A 23,623-nucleotide genomic window follows, 5' to 3' on the forward strand; every position below is an offset into this window, starting at 1 on the left:
TCCAGGCGGGCTGCACCATGCCCCGCCGTGCTCACATGTGCTCGCTGCCATCTGGACTCAGCCAGGAAGTGTAGACACGGCGTTAGGGAATGTGGCTGGCATGGCCTACCTAGTGGTCAGTCACTCTCAGGACAGAGAGGGCTGACCACTCATTCTGGTCAGTGGGCTGGGGGTCCCTTTGCCCGGTCAGTGCAATGAAGAGCTCCGCCCCGGGTTGCTGTTTGTCCCCAGTGGAGCCTGAGGTGGTACCAGCCAGATGGTGCTGGCAGGTTGCGGGGCAGGACCCCGCAGCATGGTTGGGCTGTCTCAGGAAAACGGGGCTGTCTACATGAACACGGGACAGCAGAGGACTAGACAGTGACTTCCCCGTTCTCTTCCCAGAATGAACGAAATCTGGTGACTAACTTGTGACTGCTGGGGACACAGCGACCCCAGAGGATACAGGGCAGGGGCCCAGGTTACGTGCTGGGGCCTCAGGAGAAGCTCTGAGCCAGAGGCCGGCACCTGCTCTCTGCCGGGGCAGTTGTGCGCTGTGCGTGGGGCCGCCCACTAGGGAAGACTCGCGACTGTCCAGCCGGCCAGGACCTGCAGCGCCTGGGAACGTGTAAGCGCCCACGCCCCAGCCACCCTGGAAGGGCAGGGAGGCCAAGGAGGCAAGGGCGGTGGCAGTTTAAGTGTGGCCTCAATGGGCTGCTCGGCTTCGTCGGAATAACACTTTGGGAAGCTTCCTTGAATCACCTTGTACTTAACTAACATAGCGAAAAGAAAGAAAATACACCCCCCCGAAAACACCCCCATGCCGACGGGATGGGCGCTTCTCCTTCAGTGCTGTGGCGCTGTCAAGCTACGGGGCCATTCTGGAAAGCGTTAGGCCACCGCTCAGGAATCCCAGCCCTGGAAACGCAGCCTCAGGAAACCGGCAGAAGCAACCGCGGTCTCTGGGAGACGTTCTCGGCGCTGTTTTCAACGGCTCGGACTTGGAAGCGGCTTAACTGTCTAGTTGTAGGAGAAATGCTTTATTGAACTGCGGGGCACTGACATAACAAAACAAGTGAAATGTAAGTTTATGGAAATGGAATCATTCGGAACATTGAAATGTAAATTACGGACTGGAATAATGGAACCAATTTGAAGGCTGGATGAAAATAGAATAAAAACATTTTCAAAATGATCAGAAAGGTATAAATATGTATATCTGGGGACGGCAGTACACGAAAAATGAAAGGGTTGTAGAGAATTGTGTATCTTTGAAGTGAATTTGAAACTTCTCTTTATTGTTGTAAAATTTTTTGAAATAGGGCACTTTAATAACTGAGGGCTGGGGGCTGGCAGGTGGCTTGGTGGTTCTAGGAGCGGGACTCCCGCATGGCCGACTGTGGTTTGAGTCCCGGACCTGGCGGCTTGCTCTCTCTCTCTCTCTATCCCTCTCTGGTCAAATTGAAATAAATAAATGAATGAATAAATAAAGTTAAATAAAATAATTAAAAAAAAAAAGAAAAAAACTGAGGGCTGACTTCTGTGCCTGCAAGTCAGGGGCAGGTCCTGCAGAGCAGCCCGGACCTGGGGGTCCTCAAGGCCACTGTCAGCCTTTGCAGGTTGTGTTCCCTGGGAAGTGAGAGCTCCCAGGATGCCTCCCGTCCTTTTCTCTTGCTTTGGGCTGAGGACTATAAATTACCTTCTTATGGCATCAACACAGGCTTTTACTGCTGAATAGGAGCCTGGGGCAGGAGCGAGGGCCACTTCCTGGCGCCCCGAAGGAAGGCTAAAGGTGGCAAGGCCCTGCAGTCCCCAGGGGATATGTAAATGGGCGATGCCAGCAGAGGGACCCTGTAGGCACCTGGGCTGGGAATAAAACCAGCCAAGAGGGGCCAGGACATGCCAGGAGCAACTGGAGAAGGTGAGAAGGTGAGGTGAGAAGGTGAGAAGGCAGAAGCCCAGGGGTCCCTCCTCCCTCCTCCCTCCTACCTCCCCACTCACTCCTCCACCTCCCAATTACTGAGTGACCTTGAGGACCAACCTACCCCCCCCACACACACACACCACCATCCCAGCAACCACTGGGGGCAAGGCCAGGAGACCAGGGCAGGCTCTGGGGAAAGGTCAGTGCTTAAAAGTCACCCCGAGAAACCTGGACTGGACTCCAGAGGACATGGTTTAGGAACTCTGGGCATCTTGTCTGGCTTGTCTCGGGTTTTGCTGCCTTGGGGTTCTATTAGACACAGACAAAGTGAGCTGGAAGTGACCCCTGTGACAGTGCAGGGCAAGTTCAGGAGCACACAGGGAGAGAGCATGGGGTCCAGGCGAGCTAGCTCAGAGCAGACTCCATCTTTCTGAGCTGTTCCTTCTCCCGAGACTGGCAATCGAGTCTCTACCGACAGGGCCATAATGGGCACGCTGGGGCCCTGGCACATCCTGGGTGTTAAGCTAATGGCGAGCACTGCCTGGGGCGTCCCGCCGGTGGTGGTGCTGAGGCCGGACCGGGATGCACCTGTGGGCGGTTTGGCTCCCGCCACAGCCACTTCCCTCCTGAGAGTCTTTCGGTTTCTGGGTCTGTGACCTGGGTGAGCGCTTGACGCCCATGCCCTCAGCTGCTCTCCCCAGTGAGGCAGGAATGACGAGGGCCCCAGCTGGGAAGGCAGCAGAGGAGATCGTGCAGTGACTGGCAGGCGGCAGCCCCTGGCAAAGGCTCAGGGCCGTTATCCAGGCAGGGAACGGACTTTCGGGCCTGATGTGTACGAGGAGGAGCCACGTGTGGCTTGGACTCTCTTACTGAGGCGTGGTCTCCGTGGAGGCCACCTGGAGGCCACGTACTGCTCACTGTGCCCAGGCACTGGCCCTGCCTGAGGCCCTTGCCTGCCAAGGCACTGTCACTGTCTAAGAAGCCACACCTGCCTCTACGACTGAGACACTGTCCCTGCCTGAGCAAGGTCACCACGCCCACGGCAGCACCGCACTGTCGGAGGGACACACCTGCCGGACACTGTCCCTGCCTGAGCGAGGTCACCGTGCCCACAGCAGCACCGTACTGTCAGAGTGACACACCTGCCGGAGCTGCAGGCCTCTGGGGCGGCCTTTGGCTGTCTGGAGTTCCCACACACACACCACGCTGCTGGCCCCGGCGGTGACAATTAGCGTGGGGGACGGACACACGGCGCACAGGCAGCGGCCCCAGGCAGCCAGGTTCTCAAACGTCAGCAGGACCTGCGGGCAACAGGGGATGAGGAGATGAGCACCAGTATGGGGTGGCAGGGCCGGGGCCGGCACAGGGACGGGGACATGGGCGAGCCTGGGTGCCTGGGGGCCCAGGGACATGTCATGTGTTCAGGAGCTCAAGTGACCAAATTGAGGACGTCCAGGCCTGTCCCTGAGGAGGAGCTCCTACTCCAGCTACACGGAGGGACACGTGAACAGGGGCCAACAGAGGCCCTGGCAGTACACGTGAGCTCCAGGAAGCAGTGGTCGCCTGGGACAGCCAGGACGGAACTCAGTTGGGCACCTGAGGCCGGTTCCACGGCTGCCCCTGAAGCCAGGGGGCAAGTCTAGGGAGGGGCAGGGGAGAATTGCGCGGTGGTCAGGAACTGGGCCGTGTGAGGGCGGGGTGGGCAGCGGGGCCGACGGGCGGGAGCTGGAAAGGCAGAGACAGCTGGATGGCCTGCGCCATGGAGGGCCAGGAAGTGGCGGCTTACTCCAATAGCCTCTGACATACTCCGGGAGTCGGCTGACCTAAACCACGGCTGGGGCAGGAGGAGCCCCCGACATCCCACCCAGTCTGGACGATGCCACATAGCCAGAGACAGGTCAGAGTGCTCTGGAGTGGCAGCTGGACAGCGGGCATGGCCCCTTACACTTGCAGGCATGGGAAGCCCGGCCGGGTGTGGTCCTGCTTGGGCCTGGCCGGCGAGCCTGGGAGCTCCCCGTCCCAGCTGGGGGCCAAGCCAGGCCGTGATGCCCGGGCCGCTCACCCTGTCGGAGCCGTAGCTCTCCAGGCAGCAGCCGAGGTCGTCGAAGCCCCAGCTGAAGGTCGTGCTCCAGAGCGGGGGCAGCAGCACCTTGTTCCTCTCCACGGCCAGGATGCTCTTCTCTGTAGGCACGATGTGGCCGATGGCCCCTTTGGGGGACTCGGAGCCTAGAGAGAAGAGGTACATATCTACCCCCCAGTCAGTACGGCAGAATGTGTGCACGGAAGGCAGCACCAGTCTGGCTGGGCGGAGGAGGGCCATGGCTAGGCCACTCGGGTCCTTGGTGGAGGACGCCGCCTTCCGACCCTGGGCCAGGTGAGCTGAGAACACTCTCCCCACACCCAGGAGGCAGAGAGGGGACAGGATCTGGGAGAGGCTCACTGATAGGATGTCCCCTCCTCTGTAGCCCTGACCTGGCAGCTGCTCAGATGGAAAGACTGGGTACAGCCCTTAGAGTGAGGCTGCCAGCTGCTCGGAGGGCCCTGTATCTGCAAGACTCCTGTCAGGGCTGGCCTGGAGCCACCTGGTGACAGAGCCACTTCACAGCATTGTCACACCAAGCCTGAGGGCAGGGCCACTATCCTCCCATCTTATAAATGGGGAAACTGAGTTAAAAGAAGGTGCCCAGGACCAGCTGGCTGGCGAGGTCTGCACCGGGTCTCTGAGCTACACCTGAGAGCTGCCACCTGGTCCCTGCTGATGGGTCTGCAGCCCTTCTCCTCCACATGGTGCAGGGCTGGGCCTGGCTGTCTCCCCTGGATTGCCCAGGACCTCTCTGCTACTCTTTAGAGGAAGAAGCGTGTGTGTGTGTGTGTGTGTGTGTGTGTATGAGAGAGAGAGAGAGGAGAAATGTTTGTGTGTACAGGAAAGAGAGCTGTTTATATATGGAACGAACGTGTGTTTATAAAAGAGAGAGGGAGCTCTGGGTGTCTGAAACGGACAGACACCTGGCTCCTCACAAGTCAGGTCTAACAAAGGAGGTCCTGGACACTTGCAGAGCAGAGGCCTCCCCAGATTCCCACGTGACTACAGACATAGTCGCTCGGTGTCAGACCCCAATCTTTCGCCCAGGTCCGCGTCCCTGAACCTCTGAGGAGCCCAGTCCCTGAAGGGACACAGCGGATGGCCACCAGCAATGCATGACCAGGTGCTCACCTTTGACTGTGACCTGGGAAGGCTTCAGCGCTGACAGGCTGTGGAAGAAGGGCTGTGGGTGCCCGGGCAGGCTGGATGGTGCAGACACATCCTTTCCAGGGGCAGGCTTAACCGCAGTCCTGACCGGGTGGGGTTTGGTAAAGAGCTGAGAGGCAAGAGGACATTGCACACCACATGGTCACAGAGGAGGTGCCCCATGCAGGCCACGGCTACACCCCTGGGCTCGGTCCTGAGGGAGCTGAGCACAGACAGCCTTCCGGTCTGACCTCAGTGCTGCAGAGGAGGGGCCTGGGGCTCAGCGAGGGGCAGCTACTTCCGTAAGGTAACAGAGAGCCCTCCTGGCTGCTCGCCTGGGCTGATCTCGCGATGTGCCCTGGGTCCCGGGAGAGCTGAGTCTCACACCTGGGCAGAGTGGCCCTCTCCCCTCCCCAGGTGACATGGCTCCCTTCCTGCTTGGGCCGTTTCCTGTGCTTCGGGAGAACTGAACTGCTTCGGGCTCTCCCCCAGGCGACAACACAGAATTCTTTCAGAGCATCCACTCAGATACTTTGGAAAACACAGGCAAACCCCGTGAGTTTTCTTAATCTTTTTTTTTTTTTAACAGAAATATTGTTCCTAATGCCATACTTGCATAACTGGGCAAAGACCTAAGTAGGAGACTGTGTCACAAGTGGTCCTTCCTGCTGGGTCAGAGTGTGCGGCTGGGCCAGCCTCAGACCTCAACTGCGGCCTCCCAGCTGTGCTCCTGCTGGGCTGCCCTGTCCAGCCTCAGCGTGGTCCTGTGCTCCCCGGCACAGACATCCACCAGAAACACGCTGGAGGGCAGGAACAGGTAGAAGCCGGCCCCCACTCAGTTCGCGGGCAGTGGGGCTTAGGGTCTTGGGGACATGGAGAGGGACACGGAGCAGCCTCTGCTCATTACAGCCTGGGACAAAGGCACACTCTCCAGGAAAGTGGGGTGGGCAGTCAGCACAGCCGAAATCAGAGCGACGACTTCCCAGTGGGATTTAGTAATGAGTGCTCTTCCTCGCACCGAACGACTAATGGACCCACAGACTGGGCACCCATGCCAGCATCCACCAACAGCCCCTGGAAGGCACAGTGTGCTGGTCTTCAGACTGGAACCACTTGGGAGTCTCATTCTGATTACTTAGACATATTTTTTCAAAGCTCATTTGAGGGGCCAGCAAATGGCGTCGTGGTTACATCGCTGGCGGTGTGGTTAAAGCGCTGGCCTCCCACATGACTGACTATAGTTCAAGCCCCAGACTGGAAAGGCTTGAAAACCATGCCAGGCACGTGTGCATACATGCCCAAGATCTCAGGGGCAGAATGGAGAAGGGACTCAATTGAAATCCAAGCCTAAAATCATGTGTCTTCTCTCATCGTACTGAGGGAAAAGATGCTAGCTTTCGGATATGGGCTATGCCCCCTAACACTGGACACGGCTGGATGGTGACGGCACTACTTTGAATGCCCTTAGTACTTTATATTATTATATTCTTGTAACTGAAAAAGTAAAACCAGCAGGCTGCCCAGCTGCTTTCCTGAAACTCCCCCCTTTGAAGCCTCCCTGCACACAGCCGGATGTGCAGCCGCTATCTGGCCCCCTCGAGCCCTTCTCCCATCCCCTTGCCCGGAGCTCGGGGAGCCTCAGCCTGTCACATGAGGCCAGATGGAAAAATGATTCTAGCTTTGCACCAGCTGCAAGAGGAGCCCACCGCCCAGCCTCCTGGTTGCAGGCAGAGAAGGCTGTTGCCCAGGAGCGCCCTGGCCCCTGCTGGGAGTATGCACTCATTCCCCGGGGCTGTGTTTCTCAATCCAGGTGTTTGGAGTTAGGAAAAAATATCTCCACACCAAAGCAGTTTGGAGATCACCTGGCGGGGGTCAGTTGGGTGAGGGCCTAACGCTCCCGCAGGTCTTCCATCAGCAGGTAAACATGAACGCAGAGCCCTGTCTTGCTAATGACTCTCATGATGGAAGGAGGACCAGCGGCGCGGGAGGCCTAGGTGAGACCTGCAATTTCACCAGGGGCCCGGCAGAAGGGAGGAGCTCTCCACACAGTAGCCACATGGCACAGGCTCGGGACGGACCCAGATGGGAAGAGAGTTCTCTCTCTGCACTTGCTCATCGTACAGTTCCGGGCACGTTACTTATCTAGCTCACTGAGCTTCGTTTCCTGATCTGCAAAGAGTACTTCCTATACCCAGAGCCTGTCGGAGGGTGTGCTGACACACCACACTAATAGTGAGGATTGCTGAGACCTCGCAGCACTGATATTCTCATCGCGCTGGCACAAGGCCACACAGGGTGGGTACAAACAAAACCAAATAGCGTGCATTTATCCCGGGGCCTAACGCAATGGTAACAAGTGACCAGAGCCTTCACTGTCATCATTGACGACGTCATCGCCTTCAACGTCGGGGGAACTGAGGGCTAAGTCCTCATTTTGAAGGCACAGGAAAGCAGTTGGAGGCCATTTTGTCTCTCTAGCCCTCTCTGCAACTCCTTTCTGGGAGAGAACCTCCACTTGCTCCCAGGCTCACGCTGTGCACATTCTTTGGAGAGAGGAAGACAAATGGATGGTACGCCCTACCTGTTTGGGCACCTGTCCGAAGTTGCTGATGAACCCCAGGATGGTGCTCTTGATCAGGGGGTCACTGATGCTGCTGAGGTCCACTCTGTCACCATAGAAGTAGGGGTGGAAGGTATTGGTGGCCTCCACTGCAGCTGGGCCCTGCTGCCTGTACCCGAAAATGAGGTCTATCCAGTGGTGGAGGTGGGCACTGACGAAGTCGCTCTCCAGAGCCTGGAACCCAGACCCAGAGTGAAAACCCAGACCTCTCACGGCTTCCGGCGCCCTCTGCTGACAGAACCTCTGTGCAGCGGGGACGCTGGGGTCCACACCCAGCTCGGGCCTGACTCACCTGTCTGTGCAGGCTGATGAACTTCCGGGGGTCCCCGTCGGCCCAGGGCGGGAGTTGCACGTCACCGAGAGCCGTCCCGTCCTGCATGCAGCCTGAGCGGGATGAGAACCGCGGGGTCAATCTGGGTGAAAGGGTTGCCGGTTTTCTTAAGTCCGAGCAGGAGTTGTGTCCTGTGCAGGCCACACGGCTTCCCGCCTCCTCTGTCTGAAGTGTCCCCATCCTCATCAGCTCGGCCTCGCTGCCTTGGTCTCCACGAGGCCCTCCTGGCTGCCCCGGCAGTGCCAGTAGTTGTTCCACAAGCCGGGTCGGCACGGTCCCCGTCGGCACGTCCCAGTCATCATGGTCCCAGTCATCATGGTCCCAGCTGGCACGGTCCCAGTCGGCACATCCCAGTCGTCACGGTCCCAGTCGGCACGTCCCAGTCGTCACGGTCCCAGTCGGCACATCCCAGTCGTCACGGTCCCAGTCGTCACGTCCCAGTGCCCTCGTGTGCACACGTGTTCCTCCCCAATATGCTCGGCTTCTTTATCTGGGTGTGTCTTAGATGGTGAAGGCCATAAGAGCCCTCGTGGGCTGCCATATTTTGGGCACCTGACCCCATGTCAGGCACCATGCTGCAGCAGCGTACCGGACTGTCACCCTAACTCTAACATTATGCACTTTCCCTCCATTTTAAAGTGAGAAACAGCAAGGTCTTGGGGGAGATTCCCCAGACAGCAGGAAGAGGAGGCTGGAGTCCAGCCTGGGCCCTCCTACCCCTGGGCTCCACAGCCTACAGTGAGCCGCTGAGTCTCTTTGGGGTTCCGTTTGCTACCTGTAAGTGAGGCTAGGAGTTACCGATAGGGCAGTATGAGGGTTAAAAGAGAAAACACCTCATGTGCATAGAACTGGGCCGGGCGTGGGATGGTTGCTAGAAAAGTGTTGGCCACAGCCTTGCTCGGGCCCTTCAGAGCCTCGACGGTACAGCCAGGGCAGAGGTGCCCATGCCCTCTCTGCCTGCAGGGCTGTGCCTGACCCGGCCTTCTCGTCTCAGTCTCAGCTCACCTGAAACTTCCTCAGCAGCCAGGTCCTTCCTGGGGACCAAGGAACACAGGTCTGCCATCGCTCCCACTCACTCGCCTGTCCCCTGAGAGGACTTCTCAGCACCTGGCAGCATGTCCTCGATCTGTCTATGGTTCTGTCCTTGTCCCCCTTCCCTGCTCAGAATGTAAACGTCTTCAGGACCATCCATCTGAGGGGACCCGGCTGAGGCCTCAGTGCCTGTAAAGGTGCCCGTGGACCGCAGGTGCTCACTAGCCGCTTGTCCTGACTCCCCGAGGACGCACTTGCAGTGGAGGCTTTCAGTGATAGGCACGGTCGCCAGTGCCCCTGCCCCGGGCCCTCTCACGTCTGTTCCTCCTCTATGCAGTCAACGGCCTGGCTGACCCAGGATGAGGGTCTGGTTCAACTGCCCCGAGGTGCACCAGTCTCTGGGTCCTGCTCGCTGAGTCTAGTCAAGAAGCCCTGCCCTCCACCAACTGCATTCCCTCCATGCGGGACGTGGGACAGCACCAGACCCGTGGGACGTGGGACGAGGAGGGACCAGGACTGGCAGAGGGTGGGGCTTGTCCACAGTCACGATACATGAGGGCAGAGCTGGGCCTGGCTACCAGCAAGGGCTTCCACTCGCTGGCCACTGCCTCACTGAGGACTGAGCCCCAGGACCCTTGGAGAGAAGGTTATGGCAGGCCAAGGCTTGGTGCTGTCCTGTCACCCTCGGCCCAGTGTCCTCGCTCAGCACCCACCTCCTTACCCACGTGCTTCCACCTAGCAGTCCTCACCACTGCGCTAGTCCTGGGCAGAACCCGTGTCCAGCTGCCCGGCATAGCTATGACTATGTCAGTCAGTGCCAGGAGCTGCAGGCAGAGCCGGCCTCTCAACCTGGCCGGCCTCAGCAGCCTCTACTCACCGAACTCCAGCGCGTTGTGGTTGGTCAGGAACTCGGGCAGGTAGAAGAACTCCGGGGTCAGCTCCCGGACGTCACTCATGTTCTCCCTGGAGGCAGACTCCCACGTGCTCCGCACACTGTGGAACATTCTGTCTGCCACATCGAAGCTTCCGCCCTGCGGGAAAAGGGAGGCTGTGATCAACCTGTGCAGAGTGTCACCCACCTGGCAGGCCTCCTGCTGCGCCTTGTGCCTCGGAGGCCTGGGTCCTGAGGCTGGAACTTTTCTCTCACTCTCCTCACACGTCCACTCCCGAGACCATGCATGCGGACATGGCGTGTTCATGCTTCCACTCACTCACTCACTCTCTGGAACTCACACGAGAGCTCTGAGGGAGGGAGCGATCCGGACTGCCCACGGTGGAAATCTGAGGTCAGAGCAGACTGAACAGGGGGGATGTCAGCGAGGACTTTCTAAGACTGGGTCTCGGACTGCTTAAATTCAGGGACACCCCCTCCTGGGGCCCCAGTCACTTGGATGCAGTAAGCCTGGGCCTTGTTGACAAGAACTTGGTTTTCTCCTACTGGTTCCCGCATAGCACACCTGACCTGTGGCCTGATGAACTTCCGGGTGTCCCCGTCGGCCCAGGGCGGGAGACTGAGTGGGGACAATGAGTGGGGCCCAGCACAGCAGTGCCCATGTCTATGGTCACCTGGCTTTACCTGCAGAGGCCGAGGACTCCCACGGCATGTACCTGAGGAGCCGTGGGGCAACTACCGCGGTGGGGGGAGGGTAAAGGGCAAGAGGCTTCCCTCAGCAATCCCGCTCCACGTTAAGGACCTCAGATCCACGCAGGTTGCCTCAGTTTTCACAGCGGGTGTATAAGGAAGGAATCGGTCTCTCCATTTTGCAGATTAGAAAATGGAGGCTCCTCAAAGGGTACGGATTTTCCCAAAGCTGTCAGAGCAGTGATTGGCAGAACGGTGGTCAAACCCATGGATGCAACTCTAAAGGGCAGACTTTGCCCCACGCCAGTCTCCTGGGAGAGTCCTTCGACCTGGGGCAAACTGAATCCCCCATGTATGGGAGGGTGGGCAGACTCGGCTCCTCCTGAGACGGCAGGCACACCTGGGCATCCTGAAGGCATGGGCCGACTGGTTAATTTTCCGAGGCAGAATCGTGGGGAAGTGAGGCCCACAGGTCATTCTCCACATAAGGGTGGGACACCAGAAAGACTTGGGTACGTGGGGTTACGACCTACACAGCAGGGGGGCAGTTAAGACGTAGCTCTCCCCAAGGTCACTCTCTCTGCTCCCAATGAAACCAGGGGATGATGCCCACCATCGAGTTAGAACTGAAGTGGAGATAAAAAGGGAGGTGGGTCTAAACCGATCTGCCCCTGACGAGTCGCTCACTGGAATGTATTAAGAGCTTCGTGTATTTAATCTCAGCCCGAGCCCTACATCCGGGTGATTGATGCCTTTTCCTCCTGCTGGGGTTCTTCTGCAGCTTTTATGAGTGCTGATGGTAATCTCTTGAGAAACAATATGATTTGGTAATAAAAAGATTACCTGTATTAAATAAAAATAATATATACATATGAAATATTGTTAGTGCTACAAATCTGGTTAAAGATATTACCACAAAGAAAAATGTTATTTTTTCACAGCTGTCTAATGCATTTTAGCAAAAGTAATATCTTTAAAACTTAAGCCTGTATTATTTATAAAGGAAGCAATAACTGATTTTCCTATTTCCTATATTAATAAATGTATTTGCATACATTTGTTTCAAAATTAATGGGTTTTCTCACTTCTGCAATACAAAGCAAACACCAAATTCCCTAGAAGAGAAAATGGAGTTGCTTTGTTACTTGTGCGTCTGTGGGTCGGCGTAAACTCTGGTGGCTGCTAGCGACGAGACCCTGCTAGGGCTTGCTTCCTGGGAAAGGAAAGGAGCAGAGAAGGAAGAGAAGATATGAGAGTGAAAGGCTGAGCAGGAGATCGATTAAGGGCAGGGAGACCAATTAAGGTGTACAGAGTGCCTGCACAGGGAAAGGCCAAAACTCAATCAATAAATAACACAATTAAGTCTAGAGATTGGAAGAAAACAAAGTAATCAGAGAAGCAAGATCTACTTCCGAATCCACTCTACAGATATCCTTTGAATATTAAGAATAATGAACCTGGGCCAAGAGGTGACATTGGAGTCCCACATGGCCAAACATGGTTCAAGTCTTGAAGCAGGGCTTGAAAATCATGCCAGGCACATTTGTGCATTTGCCCAAAATTCCAGGAGGAGAATGGAGAAGAGGGGATTGTGGCGTGGCCAGCCTGTCTGAGGGATGATCTCTCATTTTCTCTCTCTTTGCCTCTCTCTGGTGAGAGCAAGTGCCGTATGGCAAAACAAACAAACAAACAAACTCAAAGAATAATGAGTCCTGCAAGTATCCCAACATACTGGGGAAAATATACTAGCGAGGTTATGACTGTTGACGAAGAAGTGCCCTCTTATTGGTAAAAGAATGTCTCATGTGACATTTAGGCCGGAAGGCTACAGAGCAAAGCCAAGACTAGAGAGTTCTGAGGTAAAAGGTCACCGTCTCAGAAATAATGTAAATCTAGCTCCTCAGTTAAAGTATGTTTAGAATTGCTCAATATTGCTAAGAGATGAGTCAGAATTAAGAGCAAAATAATGACGGAAGAAGTGGCTGACAAGGATTGCTGCTGGATGTTGACATGAGTTAAAATTGGGGAAAAGTCTGGGAGTATGAACATGGACTAGAATAAACACCCTGAAAAGGCATGTCAAAGTCACAGGAAATACTCCTTTCTGGTGAGGACACAGGTCTACGGGCACTGTCATCCCTGCCGAAGCACTTCATTCTTAAGCTTCTCTTCAACATGGGAAAAGCACATAGGTCAGAAGACAAGGTTCAATTCTTGACCCAGACCCATAGGAAATTCAGTAACTGCATGTACTCAGGGGCCCTAATTGCACAAAGATGTTCATAAAATGTGCTAGAAAGCTGATTCTCCCAAGTGAAACTGAGCACAATCAACCTACTGTCATATCTATTGGGTAGTCAGAAAAGTCACAACGCATTTTTGCATAGAAAAAAATAGAAAAGTACATCATGATTTTCTATAGATACATCTTCACTTCTATAGTACATCATGACTTTCTCTATATAATAGATAATAGGATAATAGATACACTTTTAAACAGTTTATTTATTTTTACTCATGATAGAGAGAACACATGAGAGAGAAAGAGAGAGAGAATGAGCAGCACCCTGGACAAGTGCTTGTCAGGCACCAATCCCCTTCCTCTCTCCAGCTCATCAGAACTTGGGCACATGTACATGTACCTGCATGTTTTTAGGCTGACCTGGGGAGATGAACCCTCAGGCCAGCACTGCAGTTTAGTTTGCTCCCAACTGCGCTATGAAGCTGGGTTGGGATTGTGTTTACAATCAGGCCCACTACAGACATTTCTCCTTATAAATGAACAGTCTCCTGTACAGACGATGCCTCTGCAGGATACCATCCATATGTGGGTTGATCTAAGCTGCTGCCTTAGTCCACCAAAGAGTCCATATGTGATGGTGGACAGCACACTGGCTTCAAACAGAGAAGATTCGGGTGGGCATCTCAGTGTCCACTCACTTGCAAAATGAGCAGAAATGAGTTGTGAAACTTGTGTAACGGTCCATTCTCTCCTCTGCAGACCTTAGATAATTGCTCTGGGTATGAAAGTGGTATGTGTGAAATGTATATGTGTGTCCATGTGTGCATGTGCAGGCATGAGTGTGTGAGATGTACCTCAGGTGGCCTAGGGCCGACAGATGTGCTGAATGAATCTAGCCTCTCTGTCCCTTTCTCTCCACGACTAGGAACTGGGGAGCAATCTGGGCTTTGGCCTCAATCTCAGACAACCAGGGGCTTGAGAAAAGAGAAAAAGAAGATAGAAGCTATTGGAAATGTAAGGTGGGCATGGGAGAAGTGCAGAAGGGTGGGTTTTCTCATGCCCGTGCCAGGGGCTGGTGGAGTGGGGAAGTCTAAGTGCCTGGGTGGAACTTGGAAATGGAGAATGGATTGTAAGGCAGTTGCCAGGCAAGCGCACCACCAAAGTACAACGCCTAAATATGAGAGTAAGAGAGCTGGACTTGCCGTTCTGTGGGCTTCTGCAGCAAAGTCCAGGCCCTATCTCTCTAGTCAGTGAGGAAAGCCAAGTCCCACACTGTTCTGGGGAAGCCCACGCACCAGCCAGCTGCCTGACCTGTCTTGCTCATGGCTGAGGGCAGGCTGACCCCAGAGCTGCGTGGGATTTCCTTCCTGTAAATGTGGTTTTTCATGAAGCAAGTGAAACCCACAAAGGCATGTTGAAAAACGCTGCCTATCAGAAGGGAGAACAGACTGGTGTGGGGCCCTCGGAAATAGCCCCTGAGATCTGTGGTCTCCACTGGACTTGTCCTGTAACCTGACACCACTGCAAGGAGTCCAGGACCTAGTGGAGGTGTGTGTGTGTGGGGGGGGAGGCAGGGGGACAGTCCTTCATGAGTAGATGGATTCCTCTCCTGGGAAGGCACGTTCTCCCGAACTGGTTCCCTGAGAGGCTGTTACAAAGCTAGGTGGCTGTCTGCAGGTCTCTCCCGTGGCACACCCCTGCTGACCTCTCCAGTTTCCAGCCACAAGGTGAAGCAGCACGTGGCCTTACCATGGCTGAGTGGATGACCACACCAGGCTTTTGGACTTTGCAGCTACCAGTCATGAGCTGAATAAACCTTTCTTTGTAGGTCAGCCAGTCCCGGTATTCTGCTATAGCAACAGAAACAGACGGGTTCACACAGACAGGGTCATGCCCCACCCCCTTCATCCTCACCACAGACAGGGGCTACTTGAAAGATGATGAAACTGAGGCTCAGTTATTCCACATTCCCAGGTAGGAAGCTCTGGGCCTAGGGGTCTGTCCCAGCACTGACTCCATTACATGCGCCTCTTCTCGTATCTTCACTGAGTGTGTGCAATAATTGCACATCAGTGACCTTGAGGACTTCCATCAAATCACAGTGGGCTTTACAGATCCCACTCCTCTGCTGCAGTCAGAGGGGGCTGGAGGCTTCCGAGTCAGCCCAGCGGGCCAGGCTGCACTGGGGGCAGCCCTGCATGAACGTGGGGACAAGAGGTGGACTCTGCCTCAGAGCAGGTGCCACGCTGCAGGCGATGAGTGAAAACGCCAGCTGAGGTTCGCTTGGCTGAGGACACAGACACAGTGCACGCTCCATCCTGGCCTGGGTGCTGGCCCCTCGAGCCTGGTACCCACTGAGAACTCGCAGGTGAACAGCCATGGTGGGCCAAGCTGCCTACAGTTCTTGGTTCTCTCTGCAGTTAGCATCTGTCTTTCACAAAACCCAACCGTCTCGCCTCAGGTGGTTGGGAAAACCCTTCCCCACTGCTGGAACAGCTGACTGCACGCAGGCTGACTTAATTAACACAGTGCTTTATTTGCGTTTCTCATTAAACGCAGCAGCAGCTCCTGCCAGCGTGTCCTTGCTGGGCCCACCTAGGCTGGGTCTCATCCCAGACCTGAGCGCAACTGGTGGCCTGACCGGGGCAGAAACAGTTAGTTACCTGGGCTGGGGCCTCTGGGGGAACGTGGTCTCCCAGTGACTCAGCGTGTCATGGGTCATGGACACTGTTCCAGGCAGGCAAGACTCTGAAAGCCACAGCGCGCCGGAGCTGCCCCAGACTGGGGAGAGAAGCCCTCGGCCAGGGCTGTTTGTTTAGGACACTGGAGAAGTCCCAGAGACGGGTGGTGCTGACGGCCACACACCGTGAACGTGCTCAGTGCCACAGGACCTACACTTCTGACGGTCACGAGGACAGATTTCATGCCATGCACGCTGTACAACAATCGCGAAGTCAAAGTTAACACACGTACGGTGTTAGCACCCCCAGGCACACAGTAGGTGCTCAATGGACGTTAGAGGCTGGTGCTGTGATGAAAGGACCTTTAGAGGTCATCTGGCCCATCTCCTTTGTTTCACGAAGAAGGAAACTGAGTCCCAGAGAAAGTGGTCCGCTCGAGGTGAGGCGGAGCGGTGACGGGGATGCTGGGCCCATGGGATGCTGGGCCCACTGGCCTCAGCCCTCGCTTACCCACGCTAACAGCAGAGGCAGAGTTTGCTCAGTGGGAGCAAGCATGGGAGAGTGTGCACTTTCCTTCTTTTTTTTAAAATTAGAATAGAGTTTTATTTAGCTCACAGTTGGGAGTCCAGTGGTCCTGGGTCAACCAGCGAGGTTACAATAGAATACAGCACAGGTTCTTAGTGGAGCGGCTGGCCATAAGTTTCTGAGTGCACCTTCTAACGCTGAGTTATTTTAGTTTCAATTATGTCCGAGGGCATGTGCACTTGCCAGAAGGGAGAGAGGAGGAAGCACCTCCCTCCCCCAATGGGGCATGGTCATGCTGCAATCTCTTCTCCATTTCTCCACTCTGCTGGGATGATGGGCCCGAGATCTGAACTGTGTGGTCAGCCATGAGGGATCTGGATGTCTTAACAACCACGCCATGGAGCTGGCCTGCTAATGCTGCTGCTTACGTGTGCACCAGCCCGTCTCCTCCATCAGATGAAGAAGGCCTCTCTTCTTACTCTCCCTCACACCGTTCTTACTCTCCCTCCCTCCGCTCTCCACACTGAGGCTAGAAGGCAGCGCCTGGGGCTAAGATGGTGGGAGGCTCCTTTTCTTGTTGCCACAGCCAGTGAAGCAAAGGTCTCTTGAAAAGAAAATGGCTGGTCCCAGGAGATGGGGGCGGGTGGAGGGAAGAGTTTGACTTCAGGAAGACTCTAGATCACTCAAGAAGGTCGGTGAAGGCCTCCGGCCTCCCTGAGGGCCGACAGGCGTGTGCTCTCCCCATAGATGTAGCCTCTGTACCCATTTCCTTGAGAGCAAAACTTCATCTTCTGTTCTAAGAGAAAAGTAGGAAAGAGCAGGGTTTTCTGTTGGTTCCAGAGGCTCGGGCCAGTTAGGATCCACCGAAGGATTCATTTAAAAGTAGGGAGGTGAGGGGCCAGCTGGTGGTATGGTAGTTGAGGTGTTGGACTCTCACACAGTCAACCACAGTTGGAGGCCTAGACTCAGCGGCTTGAAAGTCAAGACAGGGGCGTGTGTATGCGCACCCCAAATCCTGAACAGAGATTGGAGGAGAAGGGATCGCGGTGCAATCATCCCCCATGAGGGGGGGTTTCCTATTTTCCCTCTCTCTGTCTCCCTCTGGCAAATGCACACCCCTACGGAAAAATCCTAAAAAAAAAAGGAAAGGAAAGTAGGAAGGGGAGGTGGGTGCAGAAGCTCAGGTAGAGAGCCAGCTGCTTCCACCTGGGACGGGCCAATCGCCAAGGACAAACCGGTGCCCCCTGAAAGAGAAATCCCATCAGAGACTTTGGACACAGTGGTACTCACAGACTGTACTCGTGCCACCTAAAAGCCTAGAAAGCTGGCTCTCACTCTAGCCAGTGTAGACCATCTTGACTTCACTTCGTCTAGTCACCCATGGGCCAAACTAGGTAACACAGCTCAAAAATGATTTGCTTCAAAGTGGCCATGACCCGAGTAAGCACGTGAGCTCCCAGCACACCTGTGCAACCTGGCTCCTGCTACGCTGGCATCCTCTGGTCAGTCAGGACTGCCTTGAATTAGGTTAAAGAAGCAGAGACCAGCTTGAACGGGTCCGGCCTGCTCAGACTCAAGCCAGCCAATGGCAGAGGGAAGCGGGAAGCGACAGTGATCAATCACCTGTGTGTGTCGAGCCCCGAGCTCGGGGCCTCCCCACATTTTCTCATTTAATCTTCTCAACAGCCCAGAGAGCTGAGCATAATTAGCCCTCATTCCCAGAGACAGCGTGACTTGCAGAAGATTCCGTATCTATGAAGCAGCCGAGCAGAGATGTAAATCCCGGCCAAGGCTGTCCGCCTCTCTTTCTCCTCTCCATGTGCTGTTCCTCTCGGAACAGTAGGGCTGGGGCTTCCTCTGGTGTGCGTGTATCTGACCGAAGGGGCGAGGGGGAGCTCTGAAAGCATCTGGAACATTTAAACATTTAACCTCCCTGGATGGAAAACAGCAACGGACTCCATCACGATCATCGACAGCTACGATCATTTCTGGTGGATTAATGAGAACATCTGGATGGGATTCCTGGCATGGGGTACAGCTCTGGGACCATTCATTCTCCAAACCAAACTTACTTAAAATGCTCGTTGCCTGAGAAAGGCTCAGGGGAAGCACGTGTATTATTTTTGAGTGAATTTCCAGAGAGGGGGGTTATACGCTGTCTAGACGCGCCACGCCGTCAAGGAAGGAGCAGGCCGTGCCAAGAAGCAGGAGGCAGAGGGGCTCGGCTCCATATTTGGAGACAGCACTTGGCCTTGTCTATCCATTCTTGCTCAGGGTTCAGGAGTTAGCCGACCCGGGGTGGCCTCTGGTCCCCAGCACCGAGGTCCCCTGAGTGGCCACAGAGTGGTCTCACAGGTGGGTCAGACCAAAGCACACGGTTCCTGGCACATCTGTGCTTGTCTGGCCAAGGCGTAGGTATCTGAGCCCAGTGGCCAGTCACACCCCACAGTACATGCCTTCCTCGCCACAGGACACTTGCACGGTGTGGACTAGGCCAGCCCATAAACTCGGGCCCTGTGGTGGACTCACTCGGGAGCTGGCTGAGCCACTCACTAGGTCTGGGCTACCCAATGGTTCACTCCAAATTGTGCTCCTGGGATCATGGGTTCCCGGGAAGCCCAGACGTAGGGTGGGAGGGGAAGAGAGAGGACTTCTCAGCACCCTTGCAGTGAGCCCGTGAAGGACTCCTTCCTGAAAAGCTCACATGCCTCAGTGCCACCACGCACTGGGGACTCAGACTGGCTCACTTCAGCACATTCAGGGTAGAAGTGAAATTCAGGAGGCCAGCTAAATCTGAATTTCAGGTAAACAACAAATAGCAGGTTAGTATAAGCCATCGTTAGTCTGAAAACCACTGTGCATCTGGAACTCGAATGTAACGAGGCCTCCTGGATTTATTTTTATTTGAGAAACCCGGCAATCCTAAGCTAGTAGAATGGTCTGTGAGTTTCTGGGTAAATTGGCTACTTTCTCTCCTTTAGCTGTATCGGTCTTCAAATATTTTGTCCCATGAAGCCCTTCAGCTTGCACCGAGCCCAGACTTAACACATTCTGGCGTCTTGAGTCATATTTTTTCATCATTCTTTCTTATGTTTATTTTTCTAATCTCTGACCGTCTGCCTTTCTAGTCTCCAAGCTCTTTGCTTTTCTTTTCTACTAAGTCTTATTTATGTTAGGTATCTTTTTCTGCATCTCTTATTCCCTCCTTTTTAGTCTTTCTGTAAGACTGCTGGGCAGATGTTCAGGCAGTCGACGAAGAACAGCCTGCCTCGGTTGGATGGGCCAGAATCCTGGGGTCAACATCGAGTGAGTCATCTACTAATAACCAGGCTTGTGGCAGAGGAGCCTGTGGTCCAAACCCGGGGCTCGGTCTGTGTGCTGTAGCTCTGAGTGTGTGTGCGCGTGTGTGCGTGTGTGTGTCCGTGCGCATGGGGAGGGGCGGCAGCTCACCTGCAGAGAGCAGAAGGCCTGGGTGAAGGGGGGCATCCGGACCAGGTAGGAGGCGACGATGATGGCTGAGGAATAGTGGGTGTAGTAGTGACACTGGACCGTCATGTCCCCTGCAAGGAAAGTGCACACCTGGAAGTGACTTCTCCATCCGTGCTGGTGCGGGTGACAGACACACAGGGACACTGGCTTAAGAGCAGCATTGATGGTACAGTCACTGGCATTTGGGAAGTGAGGCGCCCCAAGGAAAAGCCCCCCGGCTGTAAGGGCTCAGGTGGCAGGCGAATGCGGCAAGACCGTGAAGTGAAGTACGATGGACAGAGCCTGGGGACCAGGTTCTAGAGCTCAGCAACACAGGCTGTGCCACTGCGAGGCTGTGCCCCCAGCGAGTTGCTTACACTCACGGAGTTTCCTCCTTCCCTGTGAAATGCAGTATTGTACGTGTGAACATGGGTTGGCCTGTGCCTAGCGTGTGAGAAGCTGAGGGAACGTTCTTTCCCCAAGCACTGCCTGCGCCCAGGGTGGCGCTGTCAGCCCTCAGCCCTCAGCAGCCGTCTCTGTCGGGCTGCATATCGGAATCACCTGGGTTCTGCCACACCACAGAGTTCCTCAGCCAGATCTGGAAAGGTGGAGCCGGGACACTGGCATTTCTTACATGCTCCAGGTGGCTCTTCTATGCACTCAGGTGCTAAGCGCTAGGTTAGAGTACTCTGTTCAGATGTACCCATTCATAGGCAAATGACCACCTTGCCCATCTAAATTGTTCCCAACTGTCCTGTTCAGGCATTTAGATGAATAGTATTGCACAAAAACTTGAGTGGGGTTTACCCACCTTCGGTCTTCTCCACTTCTTTAAACCGCTGCATAAATTTCAGCTTCCTTTCCTTGGTCTGGGCTCCCATGGGCTTCGACAGATCCCGGAAAGTCTTGGGATTCGTCAAGTTCAACACCTAGAAGGCAGATGTGCAGCTGGAGTTAACTCCCCAACGCTCGGGTGCCCCAAGACTCATGCTCTTTAGTTTTATGGTTCTCTTTATTGGTTTATGGTCATTTGGTCTGACCCCCCTCTGGTGATTAGCTGGCGCAGAGGGCTTTTATGGCCCCAGAGCCAGTGATCCGCAAAGACATCATCGGGGCGAGATGGAAAATAAGAGGAGGGGAAGATTGAGTTCACGCTGAACCTGTTCCAAGTTGACCCAAATCAGAGCATGGCCACCAGGTACTGAAAAGAGACTTTCAAAAGAATTCTCGTTGTCTATAAGGCAGTTAGTGCCTACCCTCATGGAGTGATTTACTTCAGTACTTCAGGGTCCTTGTTCAGAATCAAACTGCTGGCATACGAAGTTGTGTGTTTTGAAAGGACCTGAGGGACCTTCCTCATTCCTCAGGCCAACAAATCCATGCAGTGCTCACCCTCCCACTACCCTCAGGAACCCCGCAGTGGAGAACTGAGAAGGTTCAGGGCCAAGCGTCTATGGAGAGGCTTCTTTTCAGTGGAGATGGTGAGTGGGACTAGCGTGTCTTTTCAGAAAGGTGTTCCTTTCTACTCTCTCCCTCACCAGCAGTGAGTCACCACAGCGCCCCAGAGGGGCACCACCCTCTCAGTCACTGCAGCTCCCCTGGGGGGCGGGCACCACCCTCCCAGTCACTGCAGCTCCCCTGGGGGGCGGGCACCACCCTCTCTGTCACTCCAGCTCTCCTGGGGGGTGTCGGGTACCACCCTCTCAGTCACAGCAGGAGCCGGGTGGGGATCCAGGTGAAGCAGTCCTTCCTAAGACCTCAGCGAGTGCTGGCAGGGCCAGGCAGAGACCACGCCAGTTCAGCCGATGTTGCTGGGTCAGAATGGGTCATAGCTGCCAGCTCTCCTACTTTCCTAAAAGATACTAAAATCTAAATTTTTAGGAGACATCTCCTAATTTTTAAATCTTGGTTAAGTAATGACAAATTTAAATATAGAGTATGAATATAACCAAAAGAGCTGGTAAACCACCACTTTGAAACCTGGGAGTTAAAGCTGAAATTTTGTTTGTGTTTGAAATGCTTCATCCATGTTTTAATGTGTTGGCTGCATTAAATGTCTTAAGTGGGGGCTGGGGCTCAGAAAAGACTAAGCCCCCCTCCCCTGAATCCTGGGGCGGTAGGCAGGACAGGCCAGGCAGGTCCGAACCAGTGCCCCGGTCACCTGTCCTTCACTCAGGCCCAGAGCCCAGCGGGGGCACAGGCAGCCTGACCAGCCGTGGTGCTTCCCTTCCTCCTTCCCCTACTTGCTGAGGCTCAGGGCAGAGGCCCAGAGGCCAGCGAGCTGGTCTGCCATCCACCTCTGCTTTGGCCGCGTGATTCAGGGCAGATCCCAGGTGAGGCCTGGACCGGACCCACTGACTCAGGCACCAAAGTCAAGCTCCGCTCTCTCTCTGCCTCCGTCTCTGTGTCCCTGTTTTCCTCTCTCTCCTCCTTGCTCTCTCTGCACACGCCACACCTAGGAGCACAGTCCATGCTCCGCCTCCCTGTGCCAGCGCCAGCGTCGGCCTCTGGCAGCTTCTTGGCAGGTGAGTCCAGCTGCCTTCACTGTGGAGAGATGCCAGGGAGCCCCCGGACTAATATTGGCAATCAAGCCGGTCGTGACCACTGCACAGGCGGAGCCAGGACAGGAGCCCTGGCAGCCAAGCTCCCAAGGCCACCGTGGACTCAAAGAGAGCCGAGCACCGAGCAGCCTTGAGTCCCAAGGAGCTGGTGCAGGTTGCCGAGCTGCTGAGCAGAGACAACTCCGCACGCTGACGTCAGGCCGTCCGTGGTGCCCGCTGACGTCAGGCCATCCGTGGTGGGCAGGAGAACCCAGCACACCCATGGTAGCCCCGCTGTGAGCACCTTACCTCTGAGCTGTAGTCTGCGAGGACCCAGGGGAACACCGGGTACTGCATGTAGTCGTTGTAGGTCCTCCCGGCCAGTGTGTTGAGGTACATGAGATACTCAAAATTGCTGATGTCCCTTCTCTACCGGAAGAGACAAAGAGAACAAACTGAACACAGGCAGCACCCTCCTGAGGCCACGGGGCTTGGGTGTCCCGACCCTCGGCCCTCAGCAGGGCACCCTGGTCTAGTCCTGGGCTGAGGGCAGGTAGGCGGCCCCCAGGCTGTTTCCCCAAGTCTGTGCTTGAGCCCGCAGCACCAGGTCAGGGAGAAACACCAAGTTCAGCGTGAACTGAGCAAGCGTGGCCGGGAAAACAGCAGTTCTGCAATCCAGAGCCCAGGAGGAGGATCGTCGGTACTAGCTTTCAGACCTGACGTGAGCACGAATGCTGCGGGGCCCTTTCTGCCAGGCTTTTCAGTTAGACACCTAGGCCGGGGTCCTGGCCGTCATAGAGACAGACGCCCTCGGCAGGGCTGGACCGGCTGTCCTCTGCGCCTTGGGCAGCTGCCTCCCCTGCTCCTGCCTGTTGGGACAGCGCTCACTCATAGGGACCCTCTGCGTTGTGATGAAAGGCCACGACGGAGACAGCACTGGGGGAGTGTGGACGAGGGCCACCCGGCGAACGCGTGGTCCAGTGGTGTCGTCTCTTAACCGGGACTGCTCGCTAGGTCACCTCCTTGGCCTGCTGCTTGAGAGGCTTTAGATGTGAGTGACTGAGAGCGACCTTCTCACTGCCCGTGTTCTCCAGGGCTGGCCCCTCGGGGTCCCCGTGCTTCGCTGAGGAGACTGGGCAGATGTCGGCTCCCCTGGGCTGGCAGCCACGTGTGTCCGGAAACAGGAACTGCACTCCTGCCCCTCCTACATGTGCACATTTATAGCATTTCTACAGATAGGGTGTGTGCACAGAGAGAGGCACCTGAAGTCCACACGTGCACACACAGGCACATGCGTGCACACACACATACACAACTGCTTGCTCCCTAGCTCTGACTCCAGTGCTCAAGAGTTTCCTCCTATCACTGGGCTAGTGCCGGGGCATCTTGGTAAATTAACAGAACAAGCCCCCTCTTGGTTAACCGTGCACGTCCTCCCCCTACTGTGGCCTGGGCTATATTCTGGTTGGCATT

At 55.3% G+C, this 23,623-nt stretch overlaps 1 protein-coding gene across 1 annotated transcript in view; it reads right to left on the reverse strand.

The window, feature by feature from the left end:
* The window catches only part of WDFY4 (WDFY family member 4), a 275,436-nt gene that overhangs the window by 10,639 nt on the left and 241,174 nt on the right, over positions 1 to 23,623 (reverse strand). Inside the window, exons 50-58 of the mRNA XM_027771521.1 lie at positions 22,460 to 22,579; positions 20,422 to 20,539; positions 19,593 to 19,702; positions 9,990 to 10,143; positions 8,042 to 8,133; positions 7,711 to 7,923; positions 5,115 to 5,259; positions 3,963 to 4,147; positions 3,043 to 3,201 (exon numbers count right to left, since the gene is read on the reverse strand). Of these exons, the coding sequence (XP_027627322.1) occupies positions 3,043 to 3,201; positions 3,963 to 4,147; positions 5,115 to 5,259; positions 7,711 to 7,923; positions 8,042 to 8,133; positions 9,990 to 10,143; positions 19,593 to 19,702; positions 20,422 to 20,539; positions 22,460 to 22,579 (1,296 nt within the window). The remainder of the gene's footprint in view (positions 1 to 3,042; positions 3,202 to 3,962; positions 4,148 to 5,114; positions 5,260 to 7,710; positions 7,924 to 8,041; positions 8,134 to 9,989; positions 10,144 to 19,592; positions 19,703 to 20,421; positions 20,540 to 22,459; positions 22,580 to 23,623) is intronic.

The sequence above is a fragment of the Tupaia chinensis genome, unplaced genomic scaffold, assembly GCF_000334495.1.
Source record: "Tupaia chinensis unplaced genomic scaffold, TupChi_1.0 Scaffold000221_1, whole genome shotgun sequence".
In the NCBI taxonomy this organism is placed as follows: domain Eukaryota; kingdom Metazoa; phylum Chordata; class Mammalia; order Scandentia; family Tupaiidae; genus Tupaia; species Tupaia belangeri.